The 26858-nt window shown below is 49.2% G+C and overlaps 1 protein-coding gene across 2 annotated transcripts in view; it reads left to right on the top strand.

Moving 5' to 3' along the window:
- rcor2 (REST corepressor 2) overlaps positions 1–26858 on the top strand; it is a 39254-nt gene that overhangs the window by 7249 nt on the left and 5147 nt on the right. Inside the window, exons 2-11 of one of the 2 annotated variants that reach the window (XM_071378541.1) lie at positions 784–899; positions 7085–7141; positions 7268–7348; positions 10834–10886; positions 13206–13367; positions 14251–14375; positions 17077–17140; positions 17394–17529; positions 25208–25308; positions 25422–25499. In XM_071378541.1, the coding sequence (XP_071234642.1) occupies positions 785–899; positions 7085–7141; positions 7268–7348; positions 10834–10886; positions 13206–13367; positions 14251–14375; positions 17077–17140; positions 17394–17529; positions 25208–25308; positions 25422–25499 (972 nt within the window). In that variant the 5' untranslated portion in view covers position 784. The remainder of the gene's footprint in view (positions 1–783; positions 900–7084; positions 7142–7267; positions 7349–10833; positions 10887–13205; positions 13368–14250; positions 14376–17076; positions 17141–17393; positions 17530–25207; positions 25309–25421; positions 25500–26858) is intronic. The other variant, XM_071378542.1, reaches the window with a different exon arrangement.

Here is a 26858-nt window from a genome sequence, read left to right as displayed (position 1 = left end):
GTCCGACTGCTACGCCATCTTGGATTCGACTACTTATGAGAATGAGACAGTAGTGAGCACGGTTACATTGCACACAATAATGTGATTTATTGTGGATAGTCTGATTTTTTTATATAATAATTTGTTTTAAAACGTTTAAATGCTTTGCAAGCACAACAATTTCCCTAATACTCCTGTTTACATGGACACATCTGAGATCAGGCTGCTTGATGGGACTTATGATAAACGCAGAAAAATCACCAATCAAAATAAACGCTCTGCCACACTGACCACGTTATTTTTGGGAAGAACATTTGATTCTGAGTTCGGACAGATGAAGTTTGTATGTGAAAACTATTTCAAACTAAGATGCTTTCAGTTGTTCCCAACTCACTTCAGTTGCACAAAAGAGAGAGAGTCTTGAACTGCTGGTGTTAACAGACGTACAGATCAAATACACACCGCTGGATCTCGGCTTAAAAAGGTCTTTACATGACCTAATCATTTGAAAGATTGCTCAGAAAAACGTGTGTTTTAAATCGGCGTATTCTTAGATAAATGATGATCTAACGGCGTTTTAAGGAGAGTAACGTTTTTACATGACTGATGTCGTACTCAGCCTACTGCCATGTACCCGTACTTAGTGAAAAACAGATTGTTAATCTGCTATACTGAGGGCTTTGGATGTTTGGTATTTTGTTGCTGGGTTGAGTTCATGTGTGTGCTGATTGGTGACAAGACTTTTCCTCAGTGATGTAGTGTATGTGTAGGCCTATGTTTTATCTGTGTGTGTGTGTGTTGCAGTATGCCCTCGGTGATGGAGCGGTCGGGGAGCGGCGTTCTGTCTAGGAGCAGGGCTAAAACCAATGGAAACAACCAACACTCGGAGGAGGACAGCAGCGATGAGGAGCACGCTCACGGTGCGCACGTATACACACACACACCATGGGTCTATTCATTCCGTCAAACAGTTGAAACTTTTCATTTTTGCAACTTAAACAAGTTTCTGTTGGTCAAATTCGGGTACGCGGGCAAAAAATAACATGGTAGAAAGTTAATTTTGATTGGTGATTTTTTTTCTGCGTTTATCAAAAGTCTCATCAGGCAGCCTGATCTCAGATGTGTCCGTGTCAACAGGATTATTAGAGAAATTGTTCTTTCAAAGCATTTACAAGTTTTAATCAAACTATTATATTAATCTAACTATCCACAATAAATCTCATTATTGTGTGCTTGTAATCGCGCTCACTACTGTCTCATCATACTGTCTGCATACCAACTCAGTTCATGACAGCAAAATACACGTACACACACACACACACACACACACACACACAAAAGCACTGAAGAGTTCACAATAGACAAAAAACACAGTCCCTCCCCATTTCGTTCTCTTTGCTTCCGTTTAAGACATGTGCAACTTCCAGCGTGCCTTTAGTGTGAACACGGAGGCTGTACCCTTATTAAGTTACAGGTGTAACAGTAGGCTACTGAGGCTGTACCCTCATTAAGTTACAGGTGTAACAGTAGGCTACTGAGGCTGTACCCTCATTAAGTTACAGGTGTAACAGTAGGCTACTGAGGCTGTACCCTTATTAAGTTACAGGTGTAACAGTGGCTACTGAGGCTGTACCCTCATTAAGTTACAGGTGTAACAGTGGCTACTGAGGCTGTACCCTCATTAAGTTACAGGTGTAACAGTGGCTACTGAGGCTGTACCCTCATTAAGTTACAGGTGTAACAGTAGGCTACTGAGGCTGTACCCTTATTAAGTTACAGGTGTAACAGTGGCTACTGAGGCTGTACCCTCATTAAGTTACAGGTGTAACAGTAGGCTACTGAGGCTGTACCCTCATTAAGTTACAGGTGTAACAGTGGCTACTGAGGCTGTACCCTCATTAAGTTACAGGTGTAACAGTGGCCGTGTAGGCTACTGAGGATATTTGATCATAATGTAGGCCTAACGGAGTGGTCTTTATTATTATTTATTGAACCTTTATTTAACTAGGCGAGTCAGTTAAGAACAAAGTCTTATTTACAATGACTGTCTACCGGCGGCCAAACCCGGACGACGCTGGGCCAATTGCGCGCCGCCCTATGGGACGTCCAATCACGGCCGTTTGTGATGCAGCCTGGAATCGAACACAATGGAGAAAATGCATCCCATAATATTTTAACATGGAAACAGCTGTTCTATCATTCAGTGTTCAATGAAGGCCTACATTCCATTAGACTTTTGAAAAAAATAACATGCAGGGCTTGACATTTAACCTGTTTATCCACTTGTCCCTCTGACAAGGTGGTGACTGGACATGTTGTTTGATGCAAGATATCACGTTACAAAATAAAATGCATTATTATTCCCATACCATTTATTACAGAGAATGTGATACATTACCTATTGGCTACTTAGCTTATTCAAGCCTGTCTCAAAATACAACACTGCCCCTTTAAGACCAAAAAAAAAAGAAGCTCTTTACATGACTGGCTTTTCAAAGATGTCTAGAAATGTACTCGTTTTGTGCCCTTGTAGGAAGCAGTCACTCCCCTATTTCTGACTACAACTGATCTATAACTGTGCTAATAACTCACTAACTGGCAAAGGATATGAACAAAATGTGCACACGTGGCTACATGCAGCTCTCACTATGATCTCAAAACAAGCGCATATACTCACGACCGCTCATACTGTAAACACAGTCCAGTTCAAAGTGCCTGGCACAGATCCATATATGGCAATTGTCTATATGCATATAGGCCTACTGCAGCTCTGATTGGTTATGGTGCACTAGTCTGTGCTGAGTAGTGTATGTCTATACAATAGAATCCTACAACAAAACTATTTTGCATAGTTTTTTTCTTTTTATCCCCCCCCAGGTATGTTGCATTAAAAGTGGCTGATATTGTGGTCAGTCGATCACATTTGCCACAGTAAAGGGAAACGTTGATGGTGTTAACAGGGAAAAACTCTAGAACAGTGGTCACCAAACTTATTTTTCTGAGTCAATATCACTTTGAGTCGAAATGCAAGCTGAGATCTACCGCTCAGATTTATTATTTTTATTTTTATAGCATGACTTAAAAAAAACGGAAGGAAGCTATAGGCCCAATACAGTATCACTGCATATTGGCTTTGCTTGAATTGCCCTACCGATGCATTTGTTGTTTGGGCCATTTCTTAAAATGTATATTTCTACATTTGAGGTAGGCTATATGATCATACCGGTAATAGATCCTATTGTTGTATTACTTGTGAAACACAGCTGAGTGAGTATACATTTTTAAATCATGTGCTTTTATTTTACTGGGCTGATGGTGCCTGCATCCGATGGTCAGTCTCAGCAGAGAGAAAGAGAGCAGCAGACTGAGGGTCAGTCTCAGCAGAGGGAGAGAGCAGCAGACTGAGGGTCAGTCTCAGCAGAGGGAGAGAGCAGCAGACTGAGGGTCAGTCTCAGCCGAGGGAGAGAGCAGCAGACTGAGGGTCAGTCTCAGCCGAGGGAGAGAGCAGCAGACTGAGGGTCAGTCTCAGCAGAGGGAGAGAGCAGCAGACTGAGGGTCAGTCTCAGCAGAGGGAGAGAGCAGCAGACTGAGGGTCAGTCTCAGCAGAGGGAGAGAGCAGCAGACTGAGGGTCAGTCTCAGCAGAGGGAGAGAGCAGCAGACTGAGGGTCAGTCTCAGCAGACTGAGGGTCAGTCTCAGCAGAGGGAGAGCGCAGCAGACTGAGGGTCAGTCTCAGCAGAGGGAGAGAGCAGCAGACTGAGGGTCAGTCTCAGCAGACTGAGGGTCAGTCTCAGCAGAGGGAGAGAGCAGCAGACTGAGGGTCAGTCTCAGCAGAGGGAGAGAGCAGCAGACTGAGGGTCAGTCTCAGCAGAGGGAGAGAGCAGCAGACTGAGGGTCAGTCTCAGCAGAGGGAGAGAGCAGCAGACTGAGGGTCAGTCTCAGCAGAGGGAGAGAGCAGCAGACTGAGGGTCAGTCTCAGCAGAGGGAGAGAGCAGCAGACTGAGGGTCAGTCTCAGCAGACTGAGGGTCAGTCTCAGCAGAGGGAGAGCGCAGCAGACTGAGGGTCAGTCTCAGCAGAGGGAGAGAGCAGCAGACTGAGGGTCAGTCTCAGCAGACTGAGGGTCAGTCTCAGCAGAGGGAGAGAGCAGCAGACTGAGGGTCAGTCTCAGCAGACTGAGGGTCAGTCTCAGCAGAGGGAGAGAGCAGCAGACTGATGGTCAGTCTCAGCAGAGGGAGAGAGCAGCAGACTGAGGGTCCGTCTCAGGGAGTGAGCAGCAGACTGAGGGTCCGTCTCAGGGAGAGAGCAGCAGACTGAGGGTCCGTCTCAGGGAGAGAGCAGCAGACTGAGGGTCCGTCTCTCAACATCCCTCCGCTCTCTCTTTCCTCCTCTGACACTGACCAAAAGGAGACACCGTCTTCCAGCTGACGGCAAAACTCGAGTCGCACCACATTGTTTCTGCTTCATGTAAACATTCATTCAAACACTCCTGTGAACAGAGAAAGTGAAATCAATCAATCAAATGTATTTTATAAAGTCCTTTTTACATCAGCAGTTGTCACAAAGTGCTAATACAGAAACCCAGCCTAAAACCCTAAACAGCAAGCAATGCAGATGTAGTAGCATGGTGGCTAGGAAAAACTCCCTAGAAAGGCCAGAACCCAGGAAGAAACCTAGAGAGGAACCAGGCTCTGAGGGGTGGCCAGTCCTCTTCTGGCTATGCCGGGGTGGAATTTATAACAGAACATGGCCAAGATGTTCAAATGTTCATAGATGACCAGCATGGTCAAATAATTATAATTATAATCACCACAGTGGTTGTCGAGGCTGCAACAGGTCAGCACCTCAGGAGTGTAAATGTCAGTTGGCTTTTCATAGCCGATCATTCAGAGTTAGAGACAGCAGGTGCGGTAGAGAAAGAGTCGAAAACAGCAGGTCCTTGATATTAAAAAAGACCCAATCCACTAACAACAACAAAGCCTATAGATACACTTTCCTACTCATTCATTACAGCTGCACTGCTTGTAGCACTGAGTGGAAATGGGAAGAACGTGCATTTTATGGATTATAAAAGTGTTGAATACAAAGTGTTTGACAGCGCTGAGTAAGAACTTTAAACATGAAGTCACTCATAAAAACAGCAGCTCTTTACTGTATTCGTTGACAGTCTCTCTCTAGTCGTGGTTTTAAAGTTTAAAAACAGCAGCTCTTTGCTGTATTCGTTGACAGTCTCTCTCTAGTCGTGGTTTTAAAGTTTAAAAACAGCAGCTCTTTGCTGTATTCGTTGACAGTCTCTCTCTAGTCGTGGTTTTAAAGTTTAAAAACAGCAGCTCTTGGCTGTATTCGTTGACAGTCTCTCTCTAGTCGTGGTTTTAAAGTTTAAAAACAGCAGCTCTTTGCTGTATTCGTTGACAGTCTCTCTTTAGTCGTGGTTTTAAAGTTTAAAAACAGCAGCTCTTGGCTGTATTCGTTGACAGTCTCTCTCTAGTCGTGGTTTTAAAGTTTAAAAACAGCAGCTCTTGGCTGTATTCGTTGACAGTCTCTCTCTAGTCGTGGTTTTAAAGTTTAAAAACAGCAGCTCTTTGCTGTATTCGTTGACAGTCTCTCTCTAGTCGTGGTTTTAAAGTTTAAAAACAGCAGCTCTTTGCTGTATTCGTTGACAGTCTCTCTCTAGTCGTGGTTTTAAAGTTTAAAAACAGCAGCTCTTTGCTGTATTTGTTGACAGTCTCTCTCTAGTCGTGGTTTTAAAGTTTAAAAACAGCAGCTCTTGGCTGTATTCGTTGACAGTCTCTCTAGTCGTGGTTTTAAAGTTTAAAAACAGCAGCTCTTTGCTGTATTCGTTGACAGTCTCTCTCTAGTCGTGGTTTTAAAGTTTAAAAACAGCAGCTCTTGGCTGTATTCGTTGACAGTCTCTCTCTAGTCGTGGTTTTAAAGTTTAAAAACAGCAGCTCTTGGCTGTATTCGTTGACAGTCTCTCTCTAGTCGTGGTTTTAAAGTTTAAAAACAGCAGCTCTTTGCTGTATTCGTTGACAGTCTCTCTCTAGTCGTGGTTTTAAAGTTTAAAAACAGCAGCTCTTTGCTGTATTCGTTGACAGTCTCTCTCTAGTTGTGGATTTAAACATTTTGAAATCTCACAGTAGCTTTCTTTCATGCCATGCTACATGATTGATTTGCTCTCTGGGCCTGCCAGGAAGGCAGAGTTTGTGCCCTCGCACATGAAATGGTTCAAAATGGCAACAGTTCGCCTACCCGGTGCGCAGGGCAGCTGAATTGGGTGCACCTACCGACAACAGCCTGAGACAAATCTCTCACGCGCTCATCTCTCTGCTCGTCTGTCTCTCTCTGGGTTTATCGCTAACTCTCTCTCTCTCTTGGTTTATCGCTAACTCTCTCTCTGGGGTTTATCGCTGACGTTCTCTCTCTGGGTTTATCGCTAACGTTCTCTCTCTCTCTGGGCTTATCGCTAACGTTCTCTCTCTCTCTGGGCTTATCGCTAACGTTCTCTCTCTCTCTGGGCTTATCGCTAACGCTCTCTCTCTCTCTGGGCTTATCGCTAACTCTCTCTGGGCTTATCGCTAACTCTCTCTGGGCTTATCGCTAACGCTCTCTCTCTCTCTGGGCTTATCGCTAACGCTCTCTCTCTCTCTGGGCTTATCGCTAACGCTCTCTCTCTCTCTCTGGGCTTATCGCTAACGCTCTCTCTCTCTCTCTCTCTGGGCTTATCGCTAACGCTCTCTCTCTCTCTCTCTGGGCTTATCGCTAACGCGAACTCTCTCTGAGCTTATCGCGAACTCTCTCTCTCTCTGAGCTTATCGCGAACTCTCTCTCTCTCTCTCTCTCTGGGCTTATCGCTAAATCTCTCTCTCTCTGGGCTTATCGCTAAATCTCTCTCTCTCTCTCTCTCTCTGGGCTTATCGCTAAATCTCTCTCTCTCTCTCTCTCTGGGCTTATCGCTAACTCTCTCTCTGGGCTTATCGCTAACTCTCTCTCTGGGCTTATCGCTAACTCTCTGGGCTTATCGCTAACTCTCTCTGGGCGTATTGCTAATACTCTCTCTGCTGATGTCTCTCTTCCTCCACTCATCCCTCTTTTCTCTCTCTCTCCACAGACAGTATGATTCGAGTGGGAGGAGACTACCAGGCACAGATACCTGAGTTAAACCCAGGTACCAAAGAGGGAAGGGGGGGACGGAGAGGGAGGTGGATTTGATTATTTGGCTGTGTATGTGACAGATGGAGTGAGAGAAAATGAGGAATGTATGACTAACGTGTGTGTGTGTGTGTGTGTACAGACACTCCAAGCCGCTACAATGAGAAGGAGCAGAGGAGTATGCTGGTGTGGTGCCCCAACAGCCTCATCTCTGACGCCATGTGTAAACACACAAATTATCTGCTGTCTCTCTCTCTCTCTCTCTGCTGTCTCTCTCTCTCTCTCTGTCTCTCTCTCAATTCAATTGAAGGGCTTTATTGACATGGGAAACATATGTTAACATTGCCAAAGCATGTGAAGTAGATAATAAACAACTCTCGCTCTGCTCACTCTGCTCTCTCCCTTTCTCTCTCTCCCCCTCTCTGCTCACTCTCCCCCTCTCTGCTCACTCTCCCCCTCGCTCTGCTCACTCTCCCCCTCGCTCTGCTCACCCTCTGCTCACTCTCCCCCTCGCTCTTCTCACTCCCTGCTCACTCTCCCCCTCGCTCTGCTCACTCCCTCTCTCTCTGCTCACTCTCCCTCTCTCTCTGCTCACTCTCCCTCTCTCTCTGCTCACTCTCCCTCTCTCTGCTCACTCTCCCTCGCTCTGCTCACTCTCCCTCGCTCTGCTCACTCTCCCCCTCGCTCTGCTCACTCTCCCCCTCGCTCTGCTCACCCTCTGCTCACTCTCCCCCTCGCTCTGCTCACTCCCCCTCTCTCTCTCTCTCTGCTCACTCTCCCTCTCTCTGCTCACTCTCCCCCTCTCGCTCTGCTCTCTCGCTCTCCTCACTCTCTCTCGCTCTGCTCACTCTCCCGCTCTGCTCTCCCTCGCTCTGCTCACTCTCACGCTCTGCTCACTCTCCCTCTGCTCACTCTCCCTCACCCTCTGCTCACTCTCCCTCACCCTCTGCTCACTCTCCCTCTGCTCACTCTCCCTCTGCTCACTCTCCCTCACCCTCTCGCTCTGCTCCCTCACCCTCTCGCTCTGCTCCCTCACCCTCTCGCTCTGCTCCCTCACCCTCTCGCTCTGCTCCCTCACCCTCTCGCTCTGCTCACTCACCCTCTCGCTCTGCTCACTCACCCTCTCGCTCCGCCCACTCACCCTCTCGCTCCGCCCACTCTCCCTCTCTCTGCTCACTCTCCCTCTCTCTGCTCACTCTGTTCAACGCTCTGCTCACTCTGCTCTCTCTCCCCCTCTCTCTGTTCACTCTCCCCCTCTCTCTCACTCTCACTCTCGCTCTGCTCATTCTCCCTCTCTCGCTCACTCTCCCTCTCTCTGCTCACTCTGTTCAACGCTCTGCTCACTCTGCTCTCTCTCTCCCTCTGCTCCCTCTGTTCAACTCTCTCTCTCTCTCCCTCTCTCTCTCTCTCTCTGCTCACTCTCCCCCTCTCGCTCTGCTCTCTCGCTCTCCTCACTCTCTCTCGCTCTCCTCACTCTCCCGCTCTGCTCTCCCTCACCCTCTGCTCACTCTCCCTCACCCTCTGCTCACTCTCCCTCACCCTCTGCTCACTCTCCCTCACCCTCTCGCTCTTCTCACTCACCCTCTCGCACCCTCTCGCTCTGCTCACTCACCCTCTCGCTCTGCTCACTCACCCTCTCGCTCTGCTCACTCACCCTCTCGCTCCGCCCACTCTGCTCACTCTGTTCAACGCTCTGCTCACTCTGCTCTCTCTCCCCCTCTCTCTGCTCACTCCCCCTCTCTCTCACTCTCTCTCTCGCTCTGCTCACTCTCTGTCCCGTCTCTGCTCACTCTCCCTCTCGCTCTGCTCACTCTCCCGCTCTGCTCATTCTCCCTCTCTCGCTCTGCTCACTCTCCCGCTCTGCTCATTCTCCCTCTCTCGCTCTGCTCACTCTCCCTCTCGCTCTGCTCACTCTCCCGCTCTGCTCATTCTCCCTCTCTCGCTCTGCTCATTCTCCCTCTCTCCCTCCTCACTCTGTTCAACGCTCTGCTCACTCTGCTCTCTCTCTCCCTCTGCTCACTCTCCCTCTCTTTGCTCACTCTGTTCAACGCTCTGCTCACTCTCCCTCACCCTCTCGCTCTTCTCACTCACCCTCTCGCACCCTCTCGCTCTGCTCACTCACCCTCTCGCTCTGCTCACTCACCCTCTCGCTCTGCTCACTCACCCTCTCGCTCTGCTCACTCACCCTCTCGCTCCGCCCACTCTGCTCACTCTGTTCAACGCTCTGCTCACTCTGCTCTCTCTCCCCCTCTCTCTGTTCACTCTCCCCCTCTCTCTCACTCTCCCTCTCGCTCTGCTCACTCTCCCGCTCTGCTCATTCTCCCTCTCTCGCTCACTCTCCCTCTCTCTGCTCACTCTGTTCAACGCTCTGCTCACTCTGCTCTCTCTCTCCCTCTGCTCCCTCTGTTCAACTCTCTCTCTCTCTCCCTCTCTCTCTCTCTCTCTCTGCTCACTCTCCCCCTCTCGCTCTGCTCTCTCGCTCTCCTCACTCTCTCTCGCTCTCCTCAATCTCCCGCTCTGCTCTCCCTCCCTCTGCTCACTCTCCCTCACCCTCTGCTCACTCTCCCTCACCCTCTCGCTCTTCTCACTCACCCTCTCGCACCCTCTCGCTCTGCTCACTCACCCTCTCGCTCTGCTCACTCACCCTCTCGCTCCGCCCACTCTGCTCACTCTGTTCAACGCTCTGCTCACTCTGCTCTCTCTCCCCCTCTCTCTGCTCACTCCCCCTCTCTCTCACTCTCTCTCTCGCTCTGCTCACTCTCTCTCCCGTCTCTGCTCACTCTCCCTCTCGCTCTGCTCACTCTCCCGCTCTGCTCATTCTCCCTCTCTCGCTCTGCTCACTCTCCCTCTCTCCCTCCTCACTCTGTTCAACGCTCTGCTCACTCTGCTCTCTCTCTCCCTCTGCTCACTCTCCCTCTCTTTGCTCACTCTGTTCAACGCTCTGCTCACTCTGCTCTCCCTCTCTCGCTCGCTCTGCTCTCTCGCTCGCTCTGCTCTCTCGCTCGCTCTGCTCTCTCTCTCTCTCTCGCTCTGCTCTCTCTCCCTCTCACTCTCACTCTCTCGCTCTTCTCACTCTCCCCCTCTCGCTCTGCTCACTCTCTCGCTCTGCTCACTCTCCCCCTCTCACTCTCCCCCTCTCACTCTCCCCCTCTCGCTCTGCTCACTCTCCCCCTCTCGCTCTGCTCACTCTCTGCTCACTCTCGCTCTCTCCCTTTCTCTGCTCACTCTCCCTCCCTCCCTCTCTCTGCTCTCCCTCTCCTCTGCTCACTCTCCCTCTCTCGCTCTGCTCACTCTCCTCTCTCTCTCGCTCTGCTCACTCTCCCCCTCTCGCTCACTCTCCCTCTCGCTCTGCTCACTCTCCTGCTCTGCTCTCTCCTCTCCCTCTCCTCTGCTCCCTCTCCTCTGCTCACTCTCCTCTGCTCACTCTCCCCCTCTCGCTCACTCTCCCTCTCGCTCTGCTCACTCTCCCGCTCTGCTCTCTGCTCTCCCTCTCCTCTGCTCTCTCTCCTCTGCTCTCTCTCCTCTGCTCACTCTCCTCTGCTCACTCTCCCCCTCTCGCTCTCTCGCTCTGCTCACTCTCCCTCTCGCTCTGCTCACTCTCCCTCTCGCTCTGCTCACTCTCCTGCTCTGCTCTCTCCTCTGCTCTCTCCTCTGCTCACTCTATCTCTCCTCTCCCTCTCCTCTGCTCTCTCTCCTCTCTCCCCCCAGTGGATGAGTATATTCTGATGGCTAAAGAGAAGCATGGCTACAACATGGAACAGGTACAGTCAATCTGACTTTAAACAGGAAATATACTGAACAAATATAAACAAAACATTTCAAAGATTTTACTGAGTTACAGTTCACAAGGAAATCAGCCAATAAAAAAAAAATAAAAAAAGGTACTAATCTCAGAATTTCACATGAATGGGATTACAGATAAGCATCTGTTGGTCACAGATACCTTTAAAAAAGTAGGGGCGTGGATCAGAAAACCAGTCAGTATCTGGTGTGACCACCATGTGCCTCATGCAGCGCGAAACATCTCCTTCACATAGAGTTGATCAGGCTGTTGATTGTGGCCTGTGGAATGTTGTCCCACTCCGCTTGAATGGCTATGTAAAGTCGCTGGATATTGGCGGGAACTGGAACACGCTGTCGTACACGTCGATCCAGAGCATCCCAAACATGCTCAATGGGTGACATGTCTGGTGAGTATGCAGGCCATGGAAGAACTGGGACATTTTAAGCTTCCAGGAATTGTGTACAGATCCTTGCGATATGGGGTTGTGTATTATCCTGCTGAAACATGAGGTGATGGCGGCCAATAGAAATTGGCAAAGATAAAATGCAATTGTGTTCGTTGTCCGTAGCTTATACCTGCCCGTACCATAACTCCACCGCCACCATGGGGCGCTCTGTTCACAATGTGGCCATCAGCAAACCGCTCGGCTCCACGACGCTATACAAATTCTATGGTTGGACGTACTGCCAAATTTTCTAAAACGACAGAGGCAGCGTATGGTAGAGAAATTAACGTTAAATTCTCTGGCAACACCTCTGGTGGACAATCCTGGAGTCAGCAAACAAATTTCACACTCCCTCAAAACTTGTGTGACAAAACTGCAATTTATTAAAAAATGGCCTTTTACTGGCCCCCAGCACAAGGTGCACCTGTGTAATGATTGTGCTGTATTAATCAGCTTCTTGATATGCCACACCTGTCAGGTGGATGGATTATTTTGGCAAAGTAGAAATGCTCACTAATAGGGATGTAAACAAATTTGTTCACAATTTTGAGTGAAATAAGCATTTTGTGTATATGGGACATTTCTGGGATCTTTTATTTCAGCTCATGAAACATGGGACCAACACCTTACATGTTGTGTTTTATATGTATGTTCTGTGTAGTTATCTCATAGAGCTCTGGTTCAAAATAATGCACTAAATAGGGAATAAAGTGACACTGGGAATTAATCCTCCTGTCTGTCCCCCTCCCCTGGGTCAAAATGTCACTGCTCTCTCTGTCTGTCCCCCTCCCCTGGGTCAAAATGTCACTGCTCTCTCTCTGTCTGTCCCCCTCCCCTGGGTCAAAATGTCACTTCTCTCTCTCTCTCTGCCTGTCCCCCACCCCTGGGTCAAAATGTTACTTCTCTCTCTGTCTGTCTGTCTGTCTGTCTGTCCCCCTCCCCTGGGTCAAAATGTTACTTCTCTCTCTGTCTGTCCCCCTCCCCTGGGTCAAAATGTCACTTCTCTCTCTCTCTCTGCCTGTCCCCCACCCCTGGGTCAAAATGTTACTTCTCTCTCTGTCTGTCTGTCTGTCCCCCTCCCCTGGGTCAAAATGTCACTTCTCTCTCTCTCTCTGCCTGTCCCCCACCCCTGGGTCAAAATGTTACTTCTCTCTCTGTCTGTCTGTCTGTCTGTCCCCCTCCCCTGGGTCAAAATGTTACTTCTCTCTCTGTCTGTCCCCCTATCCTGGGTCAAAATGTTACTTCTCTCTCTGTCTGTCTGTCTGTCTGTCCCCCTCCCCTGGGTCAAAATGTTACTTCTCTCTCTCTCTGTCTGTCCCCCTCCCCTGGGTCAAAATGTCACTTCTCTCTCTCTGTCTGTCCCCCTCCCCTGGGTCAAAATGTCACTGCTCTCTCTCTGTCTGTCTGTCCCCCTCCCCTGGGTCAAAATGTCACTGCTCTCTCTCTCTCTGTCTGTCTGTCCCCCTCCCCTGGGTCAAAATGTCACTGCTCTCTCTCTCTCTGTCTGTCTGTCCCCCTCCCCTGGGTCAAAATGTCACTGTTCTCTGTCTGTCCCCCTCCCCTGGGTCAAAATGTCACTGTTCTCTGTCTGTCCCCCTCCCCTGGGTCAAAATGTCACTGTTCTCTGTCTGTCCCCCTCCCCTGGGTCAAAATGTCACTGTTCTCTGTCTGTTCTGTCTGTCTGTCTGTCTGTCTGTCTGTCTGTCTGTCTGTCTGTCTGTCCAGGCCCTGGGTCTAAATGTCACTGCTCTCTCTCTGTCTGTCTGTCCAGGCCCTGTCTCTAAATGTCACTGCTGTCTGTCCAGGCCCTGGGTCTAAATGTCACTGCTCTCTGTCTATCTGTCTGTCCAGGCCCTGGGGATGTTGCTGTGGCATAAACATGATGTGGAGTGTTCCCTTGCTGACCTGGCTAACTTCACTCCCTTTCCTGAGGAGTGGACCATAGAGGACAAGGTCCTGTTTGAACAGGCCTTCAGCTTCCATGGCAAGAGCTTCCATCGTATACAACAGATGGTGAGGACACTTACTGGGGAGCTACACTGGAGCGTTGTGAAAACACTGTTTAACCTGTTTACACTGGAGAACCAGAGTGTAATTTTAATCTCTCTCCCTCCCTCTCTCTCTCTGTCCCCCCCTCTCTCTCTCTGTCCCCCCCTCCCTCTCTCTCTCTGTCCCCCCCTCCCTCTCTCTCTCTGTCCCCCCCTCCCTCTCTCTCTCTGTCCGTCTCTCCCTCTCTCTCTCGCTCTGTCCGTCCCTCCCTCTCTCGCTCTGTCCGTCTCTCCCTCTCTCTCTCGCTCTGTCCGTCCCTCCCTCTCTCGCTCTGTCCGTCCCTCCCTCTCTCGCTCTGTCCGTCTCTCTCTCTCTCGCTCTGTCCGTCCCTCCCTCTCTCTCTCGCTCTGTCCGTCCCTCCCTCTCTCTCTCGCTCTGTCCGTCCCTCCCTCTCTCTCTCGCTCTGTCCGTCCCTCCCTCTCTCTCTCGCTCTGTCCGTCCCTCCCTCTCTCTCTCGCTCTGTCCGTCCCCCCCTCTCTCGCTCTGTCCGTCCCCCCCTCTCTCGCTCTGTCCGTCCCCCCCTCTCTCGCTCTGTCCGTCCCCCCCTCTCTCGCTCTGTCCGTCCCCCCCTCTCTCGCTCTGTCCGTCCCCCCCTCTCTCGCTCTGTCCGTCCCCCCCTCTCTCGCTCTGTCCGTCCCCTCTCGCTCTCTCTCTCTCGCTCTCTCTCTGTCTCTGTCCCCCCCTCTCTTTCTCTCTCTGTCCCCCCCCTCTCTTTCTCTCTCTGTCCCCCCCCCTCTCTCTCTCTGTTCCCCCCTCCCTCTCTCTCTCCCCCCCTCCCTCCCTCTCTCTCTCTGTTCCCCCCTCCCTCTCTCTCTCTCTGTTCCCCCCCCCCCCCTTCTTTTTGTAGCTGCCTGATAAGCTGGTCTCAGGCCTGGTCCGGTACTACTACAGCTGGAAGAAGACCAGGACCAGAACCAGTGTTATGGACCGACAGGCTAGAAGACTGGTCAGAAAGACAGACAAGGAAGATGGGTAAGGAGGAGAGGGGGGAGGAATGGAGGGGTGGGAGGTGGACAGGAGGGAGACATGGGGAGGGGAGAGACTAGAGAACACAAACTATATATACCTCGGCCTAAACACCAGCGCCACAGGTAACTTCCACTTAGCTGTGAACGAGCTGAGAAACAAGGCAAGAAGGGCCTTCTATGCCATTTTAAAAGGAACAAAATTCGACATACACAAGGGCTCCCGAGTGGCGCAGCGGTCCAAGGCACTGCATCTCAGTGCTAGAGGCGTCACTACAGACCCTGGTTTGATTCCAGGCTGTTTCACAACCAGCTGTGATTGGGAGTCCCTATTTTGTTTATCTGTCGGCCCCAGGCCCTGTGTGTAGCTAACTGACCCTCTCGGCCCATTCATCGCCATATACTTGTTGTTGTTGTCCGAGCTCTTTACCCGTTGTTGTCTTAGCTCTCCCAATCAACACCTGTGATTTCTTTATGCCTCTCTCTAATGTCAATATGCCTTGTCTACTGTTGTTTAGGGCAGCTCTCATTGTTTTATTTTACTGAGGAGCCCCTAGTCCTGCTCAACATGCCTCAGATAGACCGCACCTAGCTTAACTGGTGCCTCCAGAGATGCAACCTCTCTCATCGTCACTCAATGCCTAGGTTTACCTCCACTGTACTCGCACCCTACCATACCCTTGTCTGTACATTATGCCCTGAATCTATCCTACCACGGCCAGAAATCTGCTCCTTTTATTCTCTGTTCCCAACGCAGTAGACGACCAGTTCTTATAGCTTTTAGCCGTACCCTCATCCTACTCCTCCTCTGTTCCTCTAGTGATGTTTATTTTACATTTCATTTATTTATTTCACCTTTATTATTTAACCAGGTAGGCAGTTGAGAACAAGTTCTCATTTACAGTGTGTGCAAATGAAGTAAAGCGGTAAATAGGCCAACAGTAGTGAAGAAATTACAATATAGCAATTTACACTGGAGTGATAGATGTGCAGATTAGGATGTGCAAGTAGAAATACTGGTGTGCAAAAGAGCAGAAAAACATATGGGGATGAGGTAGTTATCTACAGATGGGCTGTGTACAGATGGGCTGTGTACAGATGGGCTGTGTACAGATGGGCTATCTACAGATGGGCTGTGTACAGATGGGCTGTGTACAGATGGGCTATGTACAGATGGGCTGTGTACAGATGGGCTGTGTACAGATGGGCTGTGTACAGATGGGCTGTGTACAGATGGGCTATCTACAGATGGGCTATCTACAGATGGGCTGTGTACAGATGGGCTGTGTACAGATGGGCTGTGTACAGATGGGCTATCTACAGATGGGCTGTGTACAGATGGGCTGTGTACAGATGGGCTATGTACAGATGGGCTATGTACAGATGGGCTATGTACAGATGGGCTGTGTACAGATGGGCTGTGTACAGATGGGCTGTGTACAGATGGGCTGTGTACAGATGGGCTATCTACAGATGGGCTGTGTACAGATGGGCTGTGTACAGATGGGCTGTGTACAGATGGGCTATCTACAGATGGGCTGTGTACAGATGGGCTGTGTACAGATGGGCTGTGTACAGATGGGCTATGTACAGATGGGCTATGTACAGATGGGCTATGTACAGATGGGCTATGTACAGATGGGCTATCTACAGATGGGCTATCTACAGATGGGCTGTGTACAGATGGGCTGTGTACAGATGGGCTATCTACAGATGGGCTGTGTACAGATGGGCTATGTACAGATGGGCTATCTACAGATGGGCTATCTACAGATGGGCTATCTACAGATGGGCTATGTACAGATGGGCTATCTACAGATGGGCTATCTACAGATGGGCTGTGTACAGATGGGCTGTGTACAGATGGGCTATGTACAGATGGGCTATCTACAGATGGGCTATCTACAGATGGGCTATCTACAGATGGGCTATGTACAGATGGGCTATGTACAGATGGGCTATGTACAGATGGGCTATGTACAGATGGGCTGTGTACAGATGGGCTGTGTACAGATGGGCTGTGTACAGATGGGCTGTGTACAGATGGGCTGTGTACAGATGGGCTGTGTACAGATGGGCTGTGTACAGATGGGCTGTGTACAGATGGGCTATCTACAGATGGGCTATGTACAGATGGGCTATGTACAGATGGGCTGTGTACAGATGGGCTGTGTACAGATGGGCTGTGTACAGATGGGCTGTGTACAGATGGGCTGTGTACAGCTGCAGCAATTGGTAAGCTGCTCTGACAGCTGACGCTTAAAGTTAGTGAGGGAGATATAAGTCTCCAGCTTCAGTGATTTTTGCAATTCGTTCCAGTCATTGGCAGCAGAGAACTGGAAGGAAAGGCGGCCAAAGGAGGAATTGGCTTTGGGGACGACCAGTGAGATATACCTGCTGGAGCGCGTGCTCCACCCTGCTATTTGTGGCAGGGAGGTTAGAGAGAGACGAGGGGGGGTTTAGAGTGAGACAAGGAGGGGGGGGTTTAGAGTGAGACAAGGAGGGGGGGGAGGGGGGTTTAGAGTGAGACGAGGGGGGGGAGGGTAGAGTGAGACAAGGAGGGGGGGGAGGTTAGAGAGAGATTTGAAAGGGTAAAGAGATTGAAAGTAAGAATGTACAAAATTAATCGCTCTGTCACTTATTCATCCCCCTTCTCTTTATCCCTCCATCTCTTCTCTCTCTCCATCCCTTCTCTCTCCCTCCCTCAGTAATGATGAGATAGAGGGAGACCCGGGCAGCGACAGCGACTTTGAGATCGACACCAAGAAAGAGGTGAGCAGAATGAAGTGTTCCTCTTCTCCTGAGTGGCACAGCGGTCTAAGGCACTGCATCTCAGTGCTAGAGGCGTCACTACAGACCCCGGTTTGATTCCGGGCTGTATCACAACCTGCCACGATCGGGAGTTCCATAGGGCAGCGCACAAGGGGAGGGTTTGGCCGTCATTGTACATAAGAATTTGTTCTTAACTGACTTGCCTAGTTAAATAAAGGTTAAATGTCTGTGTACGGACCCTCCATCTCTCCAGACAGTGAAGCAGCAGAGCTCCAGTGGTTCTGGAGGAGAGAGGGGAGCGCCAGGCCGGTCTAACCCACAGAGGAAGGAGTCTGTTGGGGCTCAGTACCGCCACCACCCCCTGAGAGCTCGTCGGAGACCACCTAAAGGTACCTTAGACACACACCGGGTTTCTTTATCCAGGTGTGCGCGTGCGTTAGTGTTGCATGGTATACCGAAACTTTTTTCGATTTAAAAAACAAAAGTTCGTTACTGGAATTTTTGTTTACGTTCAGAACTCAAACTTCTGTCAAATGTCTTGAGAGACTGAAGTCTGTCAGCGCAGCCCTTTTATAGAGCAAAGTGCCTGGTCCACTGAGTCATTCATTACTAGTGCCATCTGGCATGTAGAAACTGTTAATTACTGTTCTCAAAACAATGTCCATACAGGCTGGAAAAACTTTACAATGCAGGAAGGTACCTGTAGCTTCCAGCTAGCTTTGTAGGCTAACTTTCCTTGCTAGCTTACAGCTGAAGCTTTTGTCACGTTCCCCAGCAAGAAAACCAACAAAGAGTCACTGACAACAACAACTAAAACAAAGTAGGAGGGGTTTTAGGGGGTAACAACTGGAACCTAAAAGACACTCTCACCATGAGAGCCACTAAATTTGCCCAAGAAGAGGAAAACAAAAGAAAAACCCACACCAAAACTTAAAGACAGGAAACAAACCAAAACGGTGGAGCTAAAACAAAAACAGGGAAGATCAGATAAAAGAATGTTTGTCTAGAAATCGAAATTTGGAGCGCCAACTAAAAGGTGTTAACCTTCCACATCTACCAAGACAACTGGAGCACTGGGCCAGCACAGGTGTAACACCTTCCCACTAACGAGATGGACAACCAGCACAGGTGTAACACCTTCCCACTAACGAGATGGACAACCAGCACAGGTGTAACACCTTCCCACTAACGAGATGGACAACCAGCACAGGTGTAACACCTTCCCACTAACGAGATGGACAACCAGCACAGGTGTAACACCTTCCCACTAACGAGATGGACAACCAGCACAGGTGTAACACCTTCCCACTAACGAGATGGACAACCAGCACAGGTGAAACACCTTCCCACTAACGAGATGGACAACCAGCACAGGTGAAACACCTTCCCACTAACGAGATGGACAACCAGCACAGGTGAAACACCTTCCCACTAACGAGATGGACAACCAGCACAGGTGAAACACCTTCCCACTAACGAGATGGACAACCAGCACAGGTGAAACACCTTCCCACTAACGAGATGGACAACCAGCACAGGTAAAACACCTTCCCACTAACGAGATGGACAACCAGCACAGGTGAAACACCTTCCCACTAACGAGATGGACAACCAGCACAGGTGAAACACCTTCCCACTAACGAGATGGACAACCAGCACAGGTGTAACACCTTCCCACTAACGAGATGGACAACCAGCACAGGTGTAACACCTTCCCACTAACGAGATGGACAACCAGCACAGGTAAAACACCTTCCCACTACCGAGATGGACAACCAGCACAGGTGTAACACCTTCCCACTAACGAGATGGACAACCAGCACAGGTGAAACACCTTCCCACTAACGAGATGGACAACCAGCACAGGTGTAACACCTTCCCACTAACGAGATGGACAACCAGCACAGGTGTAACACCTTCCCACTAACGAGATGGACAACCAGCACAGGTGAAACACCTTCCCACTAACGAGATGGACAACCAGCACAGGTGTAACACCTTCCCACTAACGAGATGGACAACCAGCACAGGTGTAACACCTTCCCACTAACGAGATGGACAACCAGCACAGGTGAAACACCTTCCCACTAACGAGATGGACAACCAGCACAGGTGTAACACCTTCCCACTAACGAGATGGACAACCAGCACAGGTGTAACACCTTCCCACTAACGAGATGGACAACCAGCACAGGTGTAACACCTTCCCACTAACGAGATGGACAACCAGCACAGGTGAAACACCTTCCCACTAACGAGATGGACAACCAGCACAGGTGAAACACCTTCCCACTAACGAGATGGACAACCAGCACAGGTGTAACACATACTGACTAACGAGGTGACACCAATCGGTGTGTCCCCCATACGTGCTAAAGTACAACCTCAAAACATAAATGGAAAAACCAAAACCTGTAACATCTCCCTCCTATTATTTTTGTTGGACAAGTTTGCTCATCACCAACAGGAAACAACCATCTCACAACATAATCAGCTTAAATGTACTGCCGTCTCCAATATAAACATGGTGTCTTGGCTGTCAATAATTAAATGCCAGATAGAAAAGCCACCTTTTTTATTTAGTTTTTAAATGTGTATGGGTTTTGTTTTTGGTTTGGAAAATATATATTTTTATTTACCTTTTTTTTGTTTTTTGGACATAGTTTGCTTTAAAAAAAAACTCTGAAGTTTTGGAAAAACTCACGTATGCTTCTAGAACGCAAAACGTACAGTCAAAATAAATTGTGAGTCAGAGAGCTACCCACTGGCTTAACACAAAACACCAAACTTATTGACTGAAAGACAATCAGCAACCAAGTTGTCCTCACCACAGACATGTCTGATTTCAAGGGGAAACTCCTGCAACATCCATAGTAACTTTCCTGTCGTGAGGAAAGTTACCACCTCATTGTGGAGCTTCTCTCTTTTCAGCGTTCGGTCGATTAGACATGTTGTTGGATCGAGGCCCCAACGTCAATGTTGTGCTCTAGTACATTTGTGTGAGTTGGCACATCTGAGCGTAAACCCTGATATTCTAAAAGTAGCGAGACAATGGTGCCAAAAAGACATCAAGGTTTTCTAGAATCTCTGAGTTACTCAACCGGTACCGGGTGTATTGGGCTTTCCTCGTGCTCTTGAGGACGACTATAGTCAACGATGACACTAGTGGCCACAGGCAGAACATCACTACCGGTTTCCAACGACATCGTCACCCGATCGTAGCGGTTGAAGTACGGTTTCAACATGTTGACATGACACAGCCAGGTTTTTTCTGCTGACTTGATGTCCAAATACGAGCCGGTTCGGATTAAAACCGAGAGATTCCTGCACAACCTCCCACGCTGCAAACAGTACAAGAGGGACCCATCCAACTCAAAGCAGTAAGCTCTCAACATAGACCTCAAAGTCTGATGAAATCTCCCAAGAGCCTCTGGGCGGTAGGCACCAGAGGGACAACGTGCTACACCCAAGACCCTTGACATGAAACTCAAACCGTGGTCCGCCTGCACTACCTGCTGAAGCCAGAAACGTTGAAAAGAACCCCGCCGGGGTTGAGAGAAACTGCTTCCCGCTCTTCTCTCTGGGCAAAGAGGACCATCACAATCCACCAGAACCCTGCTGAAAGGTTAGTCAAAAGCAGGAATAGGCTGCAAAGGTGCAACCGGTACAGCTTGGTTCAGTTTACCCGTATGTTGGCAAACGCCACAGGATTTACAGTGAGCCACAACATCCTGTTTCAGACCAGGTCAGAAGAAGTTATGCAAGATACGGTCACACGTCTTGTTGACCCCAAGATGGCCTGACATACTACCATCATGACCCAACCTCGGTATCCCTTGTCGAAGCGTAACTGGAACAGCAATTTGAGATACAGTGGGCCAATTGTCTTGCCAGGAAGTGGTGTGAGAATGCCATCTCCTCATCAGAACGCCATCTCCGTCAAAAGTAACCCCCACGAACTTCATCAAACTCCTCTGGACGTATCTCAACTAAAAGAGGGAAACGTCATTACTCTGTTCAGCAATCGGCTGTTTCCTAGACCTTAAAGTGTCAACCGGTCTTCCTTCAGCGGTCCTACAAAATCACTCACCTTTGGGGTTTTCAAAGCGGAGATGAACTTAGGAGTCCCCCCCCCCCCGATTTCGCAATATCCAATTGGTAGTTAGTCTTGCCCCATCGCTGCAACTCCCGTACGGACTCGAGAGAGAGAGAGAGAGAGAGACGAAGGTCGAGAGCCCTGCGTCTTCAGAAACGCATCTCCGCCAAGCCGCACTGCTTCTTGACACACTGCTCGCTTAACCCGGAAGCCAGCAGCACCGATGTGTCGGAGGGAACACCGTACGTCTTGCGACCGCAGTCAGCGTGCAATACACCCGGCCCGCCACAAGGAGTCGGTAGAGCGTGATGGGACAAGGACATACCGGCCAATTGTGCGCCGCCTAATGGGTCTCCTGGTCGCGGCCGGCTGCGACACAGCCTGGGATCAAACAAGGGTCTGTAGTGAGCCTCTAGCACTGCGATGCAGTGCCCTAGACCGCTGCGCCACTCGGAAGGCCCAACTTGGGAGGTTCACCAAAATCATGATCACCCATAAACGTCTCAGACAGATCAACCATGGTGGGATCGCTGACATCCTCAACGCCAGACTTGCTCCCGGCAACTTTCTTAGACGGAGCACGTGTAACGGCACACTGTGGAAACACTCTAGGGTACTTTTCTGATAACCCATCAGGTTCCTCTACTCTGAGTTCCTTACAAACGACAGGATTTGGCACGACCTTCCCTCCAGCCAAATCGTTTCCAAAAATGTATGAGACCCCCTTTACCGGTAGGCTAGGCCTCACTACAACGACGACGGAACCAGAAATAAGATCAGATTCGAGTTCCACATTATACAAATTAATCTCCACTCCTCGTACTAACACACTGTAGCCAGTTGCTGGAGCGTCAAAGGCAGAACACCATCCAAAATGAAGGACTGGGCCCGCCCCGGTGTCTCGCAGTATCTTCCCCGGCTGCTCAACAGCATCGCTACTCTGCAGACACACAAATCCATCTGAAACAAAGGTTTCATACACATCTGATCCAAAGTCTGGTTTAGGAGATACACCACTCCTCATCAGAGGCCTAATGGGCTGGAGTGTTCCCAGTCCCAACCAGAGGCCTAATGGGCTGGAGTGTTCCCAGTCCCCACCAGAGACCTAATGGGCTGGAGTGTTCCCAGTCCCAACCAGAGGCCTAATGGGCTGGAGTGTTCCCAGTCCCCACCAGAGACCTAATGGGCTGGAGTGTTCCCAGTCCCCACCAGAGACCTAATGGGCTGGAGTGTTCCCAGTCCCCACCAGAGACCTAATGGGCTGGAGTGTTCCCAGTCCCCACCAGAGACCCAATGGGCTGGAGTGTTCCCAGTCCCCATCAGAGACCCAATGGGCTGGAGTGTTCCCAGTCCCCATCAGAGACCCAATGGGCTGGAGTGTTCCCAGTCCCCATCAGAGACCCAATGGGCTGGTGTGTTCCCAGTCCCCACCAGAGACCTAATGGGCTGGTGTGTTCCCAGTCCCCACCAGAGACCTAATGGGCTGGAGTGTTCCCAGTCCCCACCAGAGACCTAATGGGCTGGAGTGTTCCCAGTCCCCACCAGAGACCTAATGGGCTGGAGTGTTCCCAGTCCCCACCAGAGACCTAATGGGCTGGAGTGTTCCCAGTCCCCACCAGAGACCTAATGGGCTGGAGTGTTCCCAGTCCCCACCAGAGACCTAATGGGCTGGAGTGTTCCCAGTCCCCATCAGAGACCTAATGGGCTGGAGTGTTCCCAGTCCCCATCAGAGACCTAATGGGCTGGAGTGTTCCCAGTCCCCACCAGAGACCTAATGAGCTGGAGAGTCCCAAGCAGAGACCTAATGAGCTGGAGAGTCCCAACCAGAGACCTAATGAGCTGGAGAGTTCCAACCAGAGACCTAATGAGCTGGAGAGTTCCAACCAGAGACCTAATGAGCTGGAGAGTTCCAACCAGAGACCTAATGAGCTGGAGAGTTCCAACCAGAGACCTAATGAGCTGGAGAGTTCCAACCAGAGACCTAATGAGCTGGAGAGTTCCAACCAGAGACCTAATGAGCTGGAGAGTTCCAACCAGAGACCTAATGAGCTGGAGAGTTCCAACCAGAGACCTAATGAGCTGGAGAGTTCCAACCAGAGACCTAATGAGCTGGAGAGTTCCAACCAGAGACCTAATGAGCTGGAGAGTTCCAACCAGAGACCTAATGAGCTGGAGAGTTCCAACCAGAGACCTAATGAGCTGGAGAGTTCCAACCAGAGACCTAATGAGCTGGAGAGTTCCAACCAGAGACCTAATGAGCTGGAGAGTTCCAACCAGAGACCTAATGAGCTGGAGAGTTCCAACCAGAGACCTAATGAGCTGGAGAGTTCCAACCAGAGACCTAATGAGCTGGAGAGTTCCAACCAGAGACCTAATGAGCTGGAGAGTTCCAACCAGAGACCTAATGAGCTGGAGAGTTCCAACCAGAGACCTAATGAGCTGGAGAGTTCCAACCAGAGACCTAATGAGCTGGAGAGTTCCAACCAGAGACCTAATGAGCTGGAGAGTTCCAACCAGAGACCTAATGAGCTGGAGAGTTCCAACCAGAGACCTAATGAGCTGGAGAGTTCCAACCAGAGACCTAATGAGCTGGAGAGTTCCAACCAGAGACCTAATGAGCTGGAGAGTTCCAACCAGAGACCTAATGAGCTGGAGAGTTCCAACCAGAGACCTAATGAGCTGGAGAGTTCCAACCAGAGACCTAATGAGCTGGAGAGTTCCAACCAGAGACCTAATGAGCTGGAGAGTTCCAACCAGAGACCTAATGGGCTGGAGTGTTCCCACCAGAGACCTAATGGGCTGGAGTGTTCCCACCAGAGACCTAATGAGCTGGAGAGTCCCCACCAGAGACCTAATGGGCTGGAGAGTTCCCACCAGAGACCTAATGGGCTGGAGAGTCCCCACCAGAGACCTAATGGGCTGGAGAGTCCCCACCAGAGACCTAATGGGCTGGAGAGTTCCCACCAGAGACCTAATGGGCTGGAGAGTTCCCACCAGAGACCTAATGGGCTGGAGAGTTCCCACCAGAGACCTAATGGGCTGGAGAGTCCCCACCAGAGACCTAATGGGCTGGAGAGTTCCCACCAGAGACCTAATGGGCTGGAGAGTCCCCACCAGAGACCTAATGGGCTGGAGAGTCCCCACCAGAGACCTAATGAGCTGGAGAGTCCCCACCAGAGACCTAATGAGCTGGAGAGTGGATATGAAAAAAAAAAAATGTTTTCTGCCGATCTTTATCTTAGGGCACTGTAGAATTGGACTGAAACCTCTCAGTAAGGAGGTGACTTTTCTGAATTGCTTTTTGCATAGGGATAATAACTACGGGGTGCATTGTTTGTGAAGGTCATTGTTTGTGAAGGTCATTGTGTCATCACAAACATCTGCAGCTTTCTCGAGTGAGATCCTTGTGCTCATAAATGTAGGTCGCAACCCTTTCCTGAAGACAATTCTTGAAACTGCTCGAAGTATGAGTCTTTAAATCCTCAAGGGTCTTGACCTCTTGAGAGCCACCGATCAAAAAATACATAGTTGTTCCCTTGCCAACTCAATGTGGCTTTGTAATTCACATCAATTCACTTCCCTAGTACTTTGTTTGTGATAATAGGCAAACAAGATGATTTCAAAGCCGATTGTCTGTTAAAAAAAAAAAAAAAAAAAAACGTTGTTAATTCACTTAGTCTCCCTCACCACCAAAAACGAATTCCCGTCTTCGTCTCTCTCACCTCCCGTCTGGTTTCCACTACATTCCATATTCTGCCTCATGCACGACCTCATTACAGAGACTGTGCACACTTTTATAAAAGAAGAGATCGAATCTTCTATGCAAATGTTGTTAATCAGTATAATAAAATATCTCCTTGCAGTTGCCAATAAAATCGTGACGGAGTGTAATACATATAAGTTATGTTCCCTCTCTCTCTCTCTCTCTGTGTGTGTGTGTATTAACACACTCCTCTCTCTCCTCTGTAAAGGCATGCATCTGAACCCCAAGGACATCATGGCTGTGTCAGCCAATCACCACCATGGCTCTGGCAGACAGCTAGACACACACCTGGTGTCACTCAAGAGACGGGTATACACACAGACCATACACACAGACCATACACACACACACACACACACACACATCACTTATAGAGTAATAGATTCCCTCTCTCTCCGTCTGTCTCTCTCTGTGTGTCTCAGGTCCAGAGTATTAAGCAGAACAACAGTAGTATGAAACACTGTCTAGACGAGGGCATCGACAACCTGCGTCCTACAGGGGTACATACATTTCCTTATTTAACTTCCTCTTCCCTGTTTTCCGGAGATACCCAAGTAGGTCTTCTCTACACCAGGGGTGTGTCTCAATAGGCTAAAGTTCCTTCATCTATACTAGTGGTGTCAAACATACGGCACGTGGGTGATTAGAGTAAAAAATATAAAACCTTTTTTAATTGTTTTGAGCCAAATCGAAACTGTGTAGAAATGATCATGGGATCTCAGATTGTGTCACAGACGACCGTGACCGGGAGTCCCATAGGTCAGCGCACAATTGTCCCAGTGTTGTCGTCCGGGTTAGGGGAAGGTTTGGCCGGGTGGCTTTCCTTAGCTTATCGCGCTCTAGCGACTCCTTGTGGTGGGCTGGGTGCCTGCAATAAAATATTTATTTATATATATATTACCAGTCAAAAGTTTGGACACAACTAAGGGTTTGTCATTATTTTTACTATTTTCTATATTGTAAAATAACAGTCAAGACATCAAAACTGTGAAATAACACATATGGAATCATGTAGTAACCAAAAAAGTGTTAAACAAATCAAAATAGATTTTAGATTCGTCAAAGTAGTCAGCCTTTGCCTTGACAACTTTGCACACTCTTGGCATTCTTTCAACCAGCTTCATGAGGTAGTTAGTTACCTGGAATGCATTTCCAGGTGACTGGAAAAGTCAAAACCTTTGACTGGTACTGTATATAATGGGCCTACATAACAACATTTTATTGACTGTCCTGCTCTAATAATCACTTGACAGTCAGTGGGCATCAAATCAATGGATATTGGACTATTTTTTATAAAATTTTGCCGGCAAGGAAATAAAACACATTTTCAGTACGGCTCTCCGGACCTCGTTGAAGACAGAATGCAGCCCGCGGGGGAAAATGAGTTTGACACCCCCTGATCTACACCCTCATCAGTTAACTTCTCTAGGGTAGGGGGCAGCATTTTCACGTTTGGATGAAAAGCATACCCAAATTCAACTGCCAGCTACTCATCCCCAGAAGATAAGATATGCATATTATTAGTAGATTTGGATAGAAAACACTCTGAAGTTTCTAAAACTGTTTGAATCATGTCTGTGAGTATAACAGAACTTATTTAGCAGGCGAAACCATTCATATTTTTTTGTTGTTGAGGTCACTCTTTTCAATGAGTTTTCATTGGGAAACCAGATTTCTAAGTGAATTGCTTGCAGTTACTACGGCTTCCACTGGATGTCAACAGTCCTGAGAAATTGGTTGAGGTTATTCCTTTGTGTAATGAAGAAATACGGACATCTTGAAGTCGAGTCACTCTAGGTGTCCTGTTTGATTGAAGCGCATGACCAGAAGGCATGCTACATTTGGTTTTAATCCTGTAT

The sequence above is a fragment of the Salvelinus alpinus genome, chromosome 31 (genome assembly GCF_045679555.1).
Source record: "Salvelinus alpinus chromosome 31, SLU_Salpinus.1, whole genome shotgun sequence".
NCBI lineage: Eukaryota > Metazoa > Chordata > Actinopteri > Salmoniformes > Salmonidae > Salvelinus > Salvelinus alpinus.
This window is presented reverse-complemented; position numbering and strand designations above follow the sequence as displayed.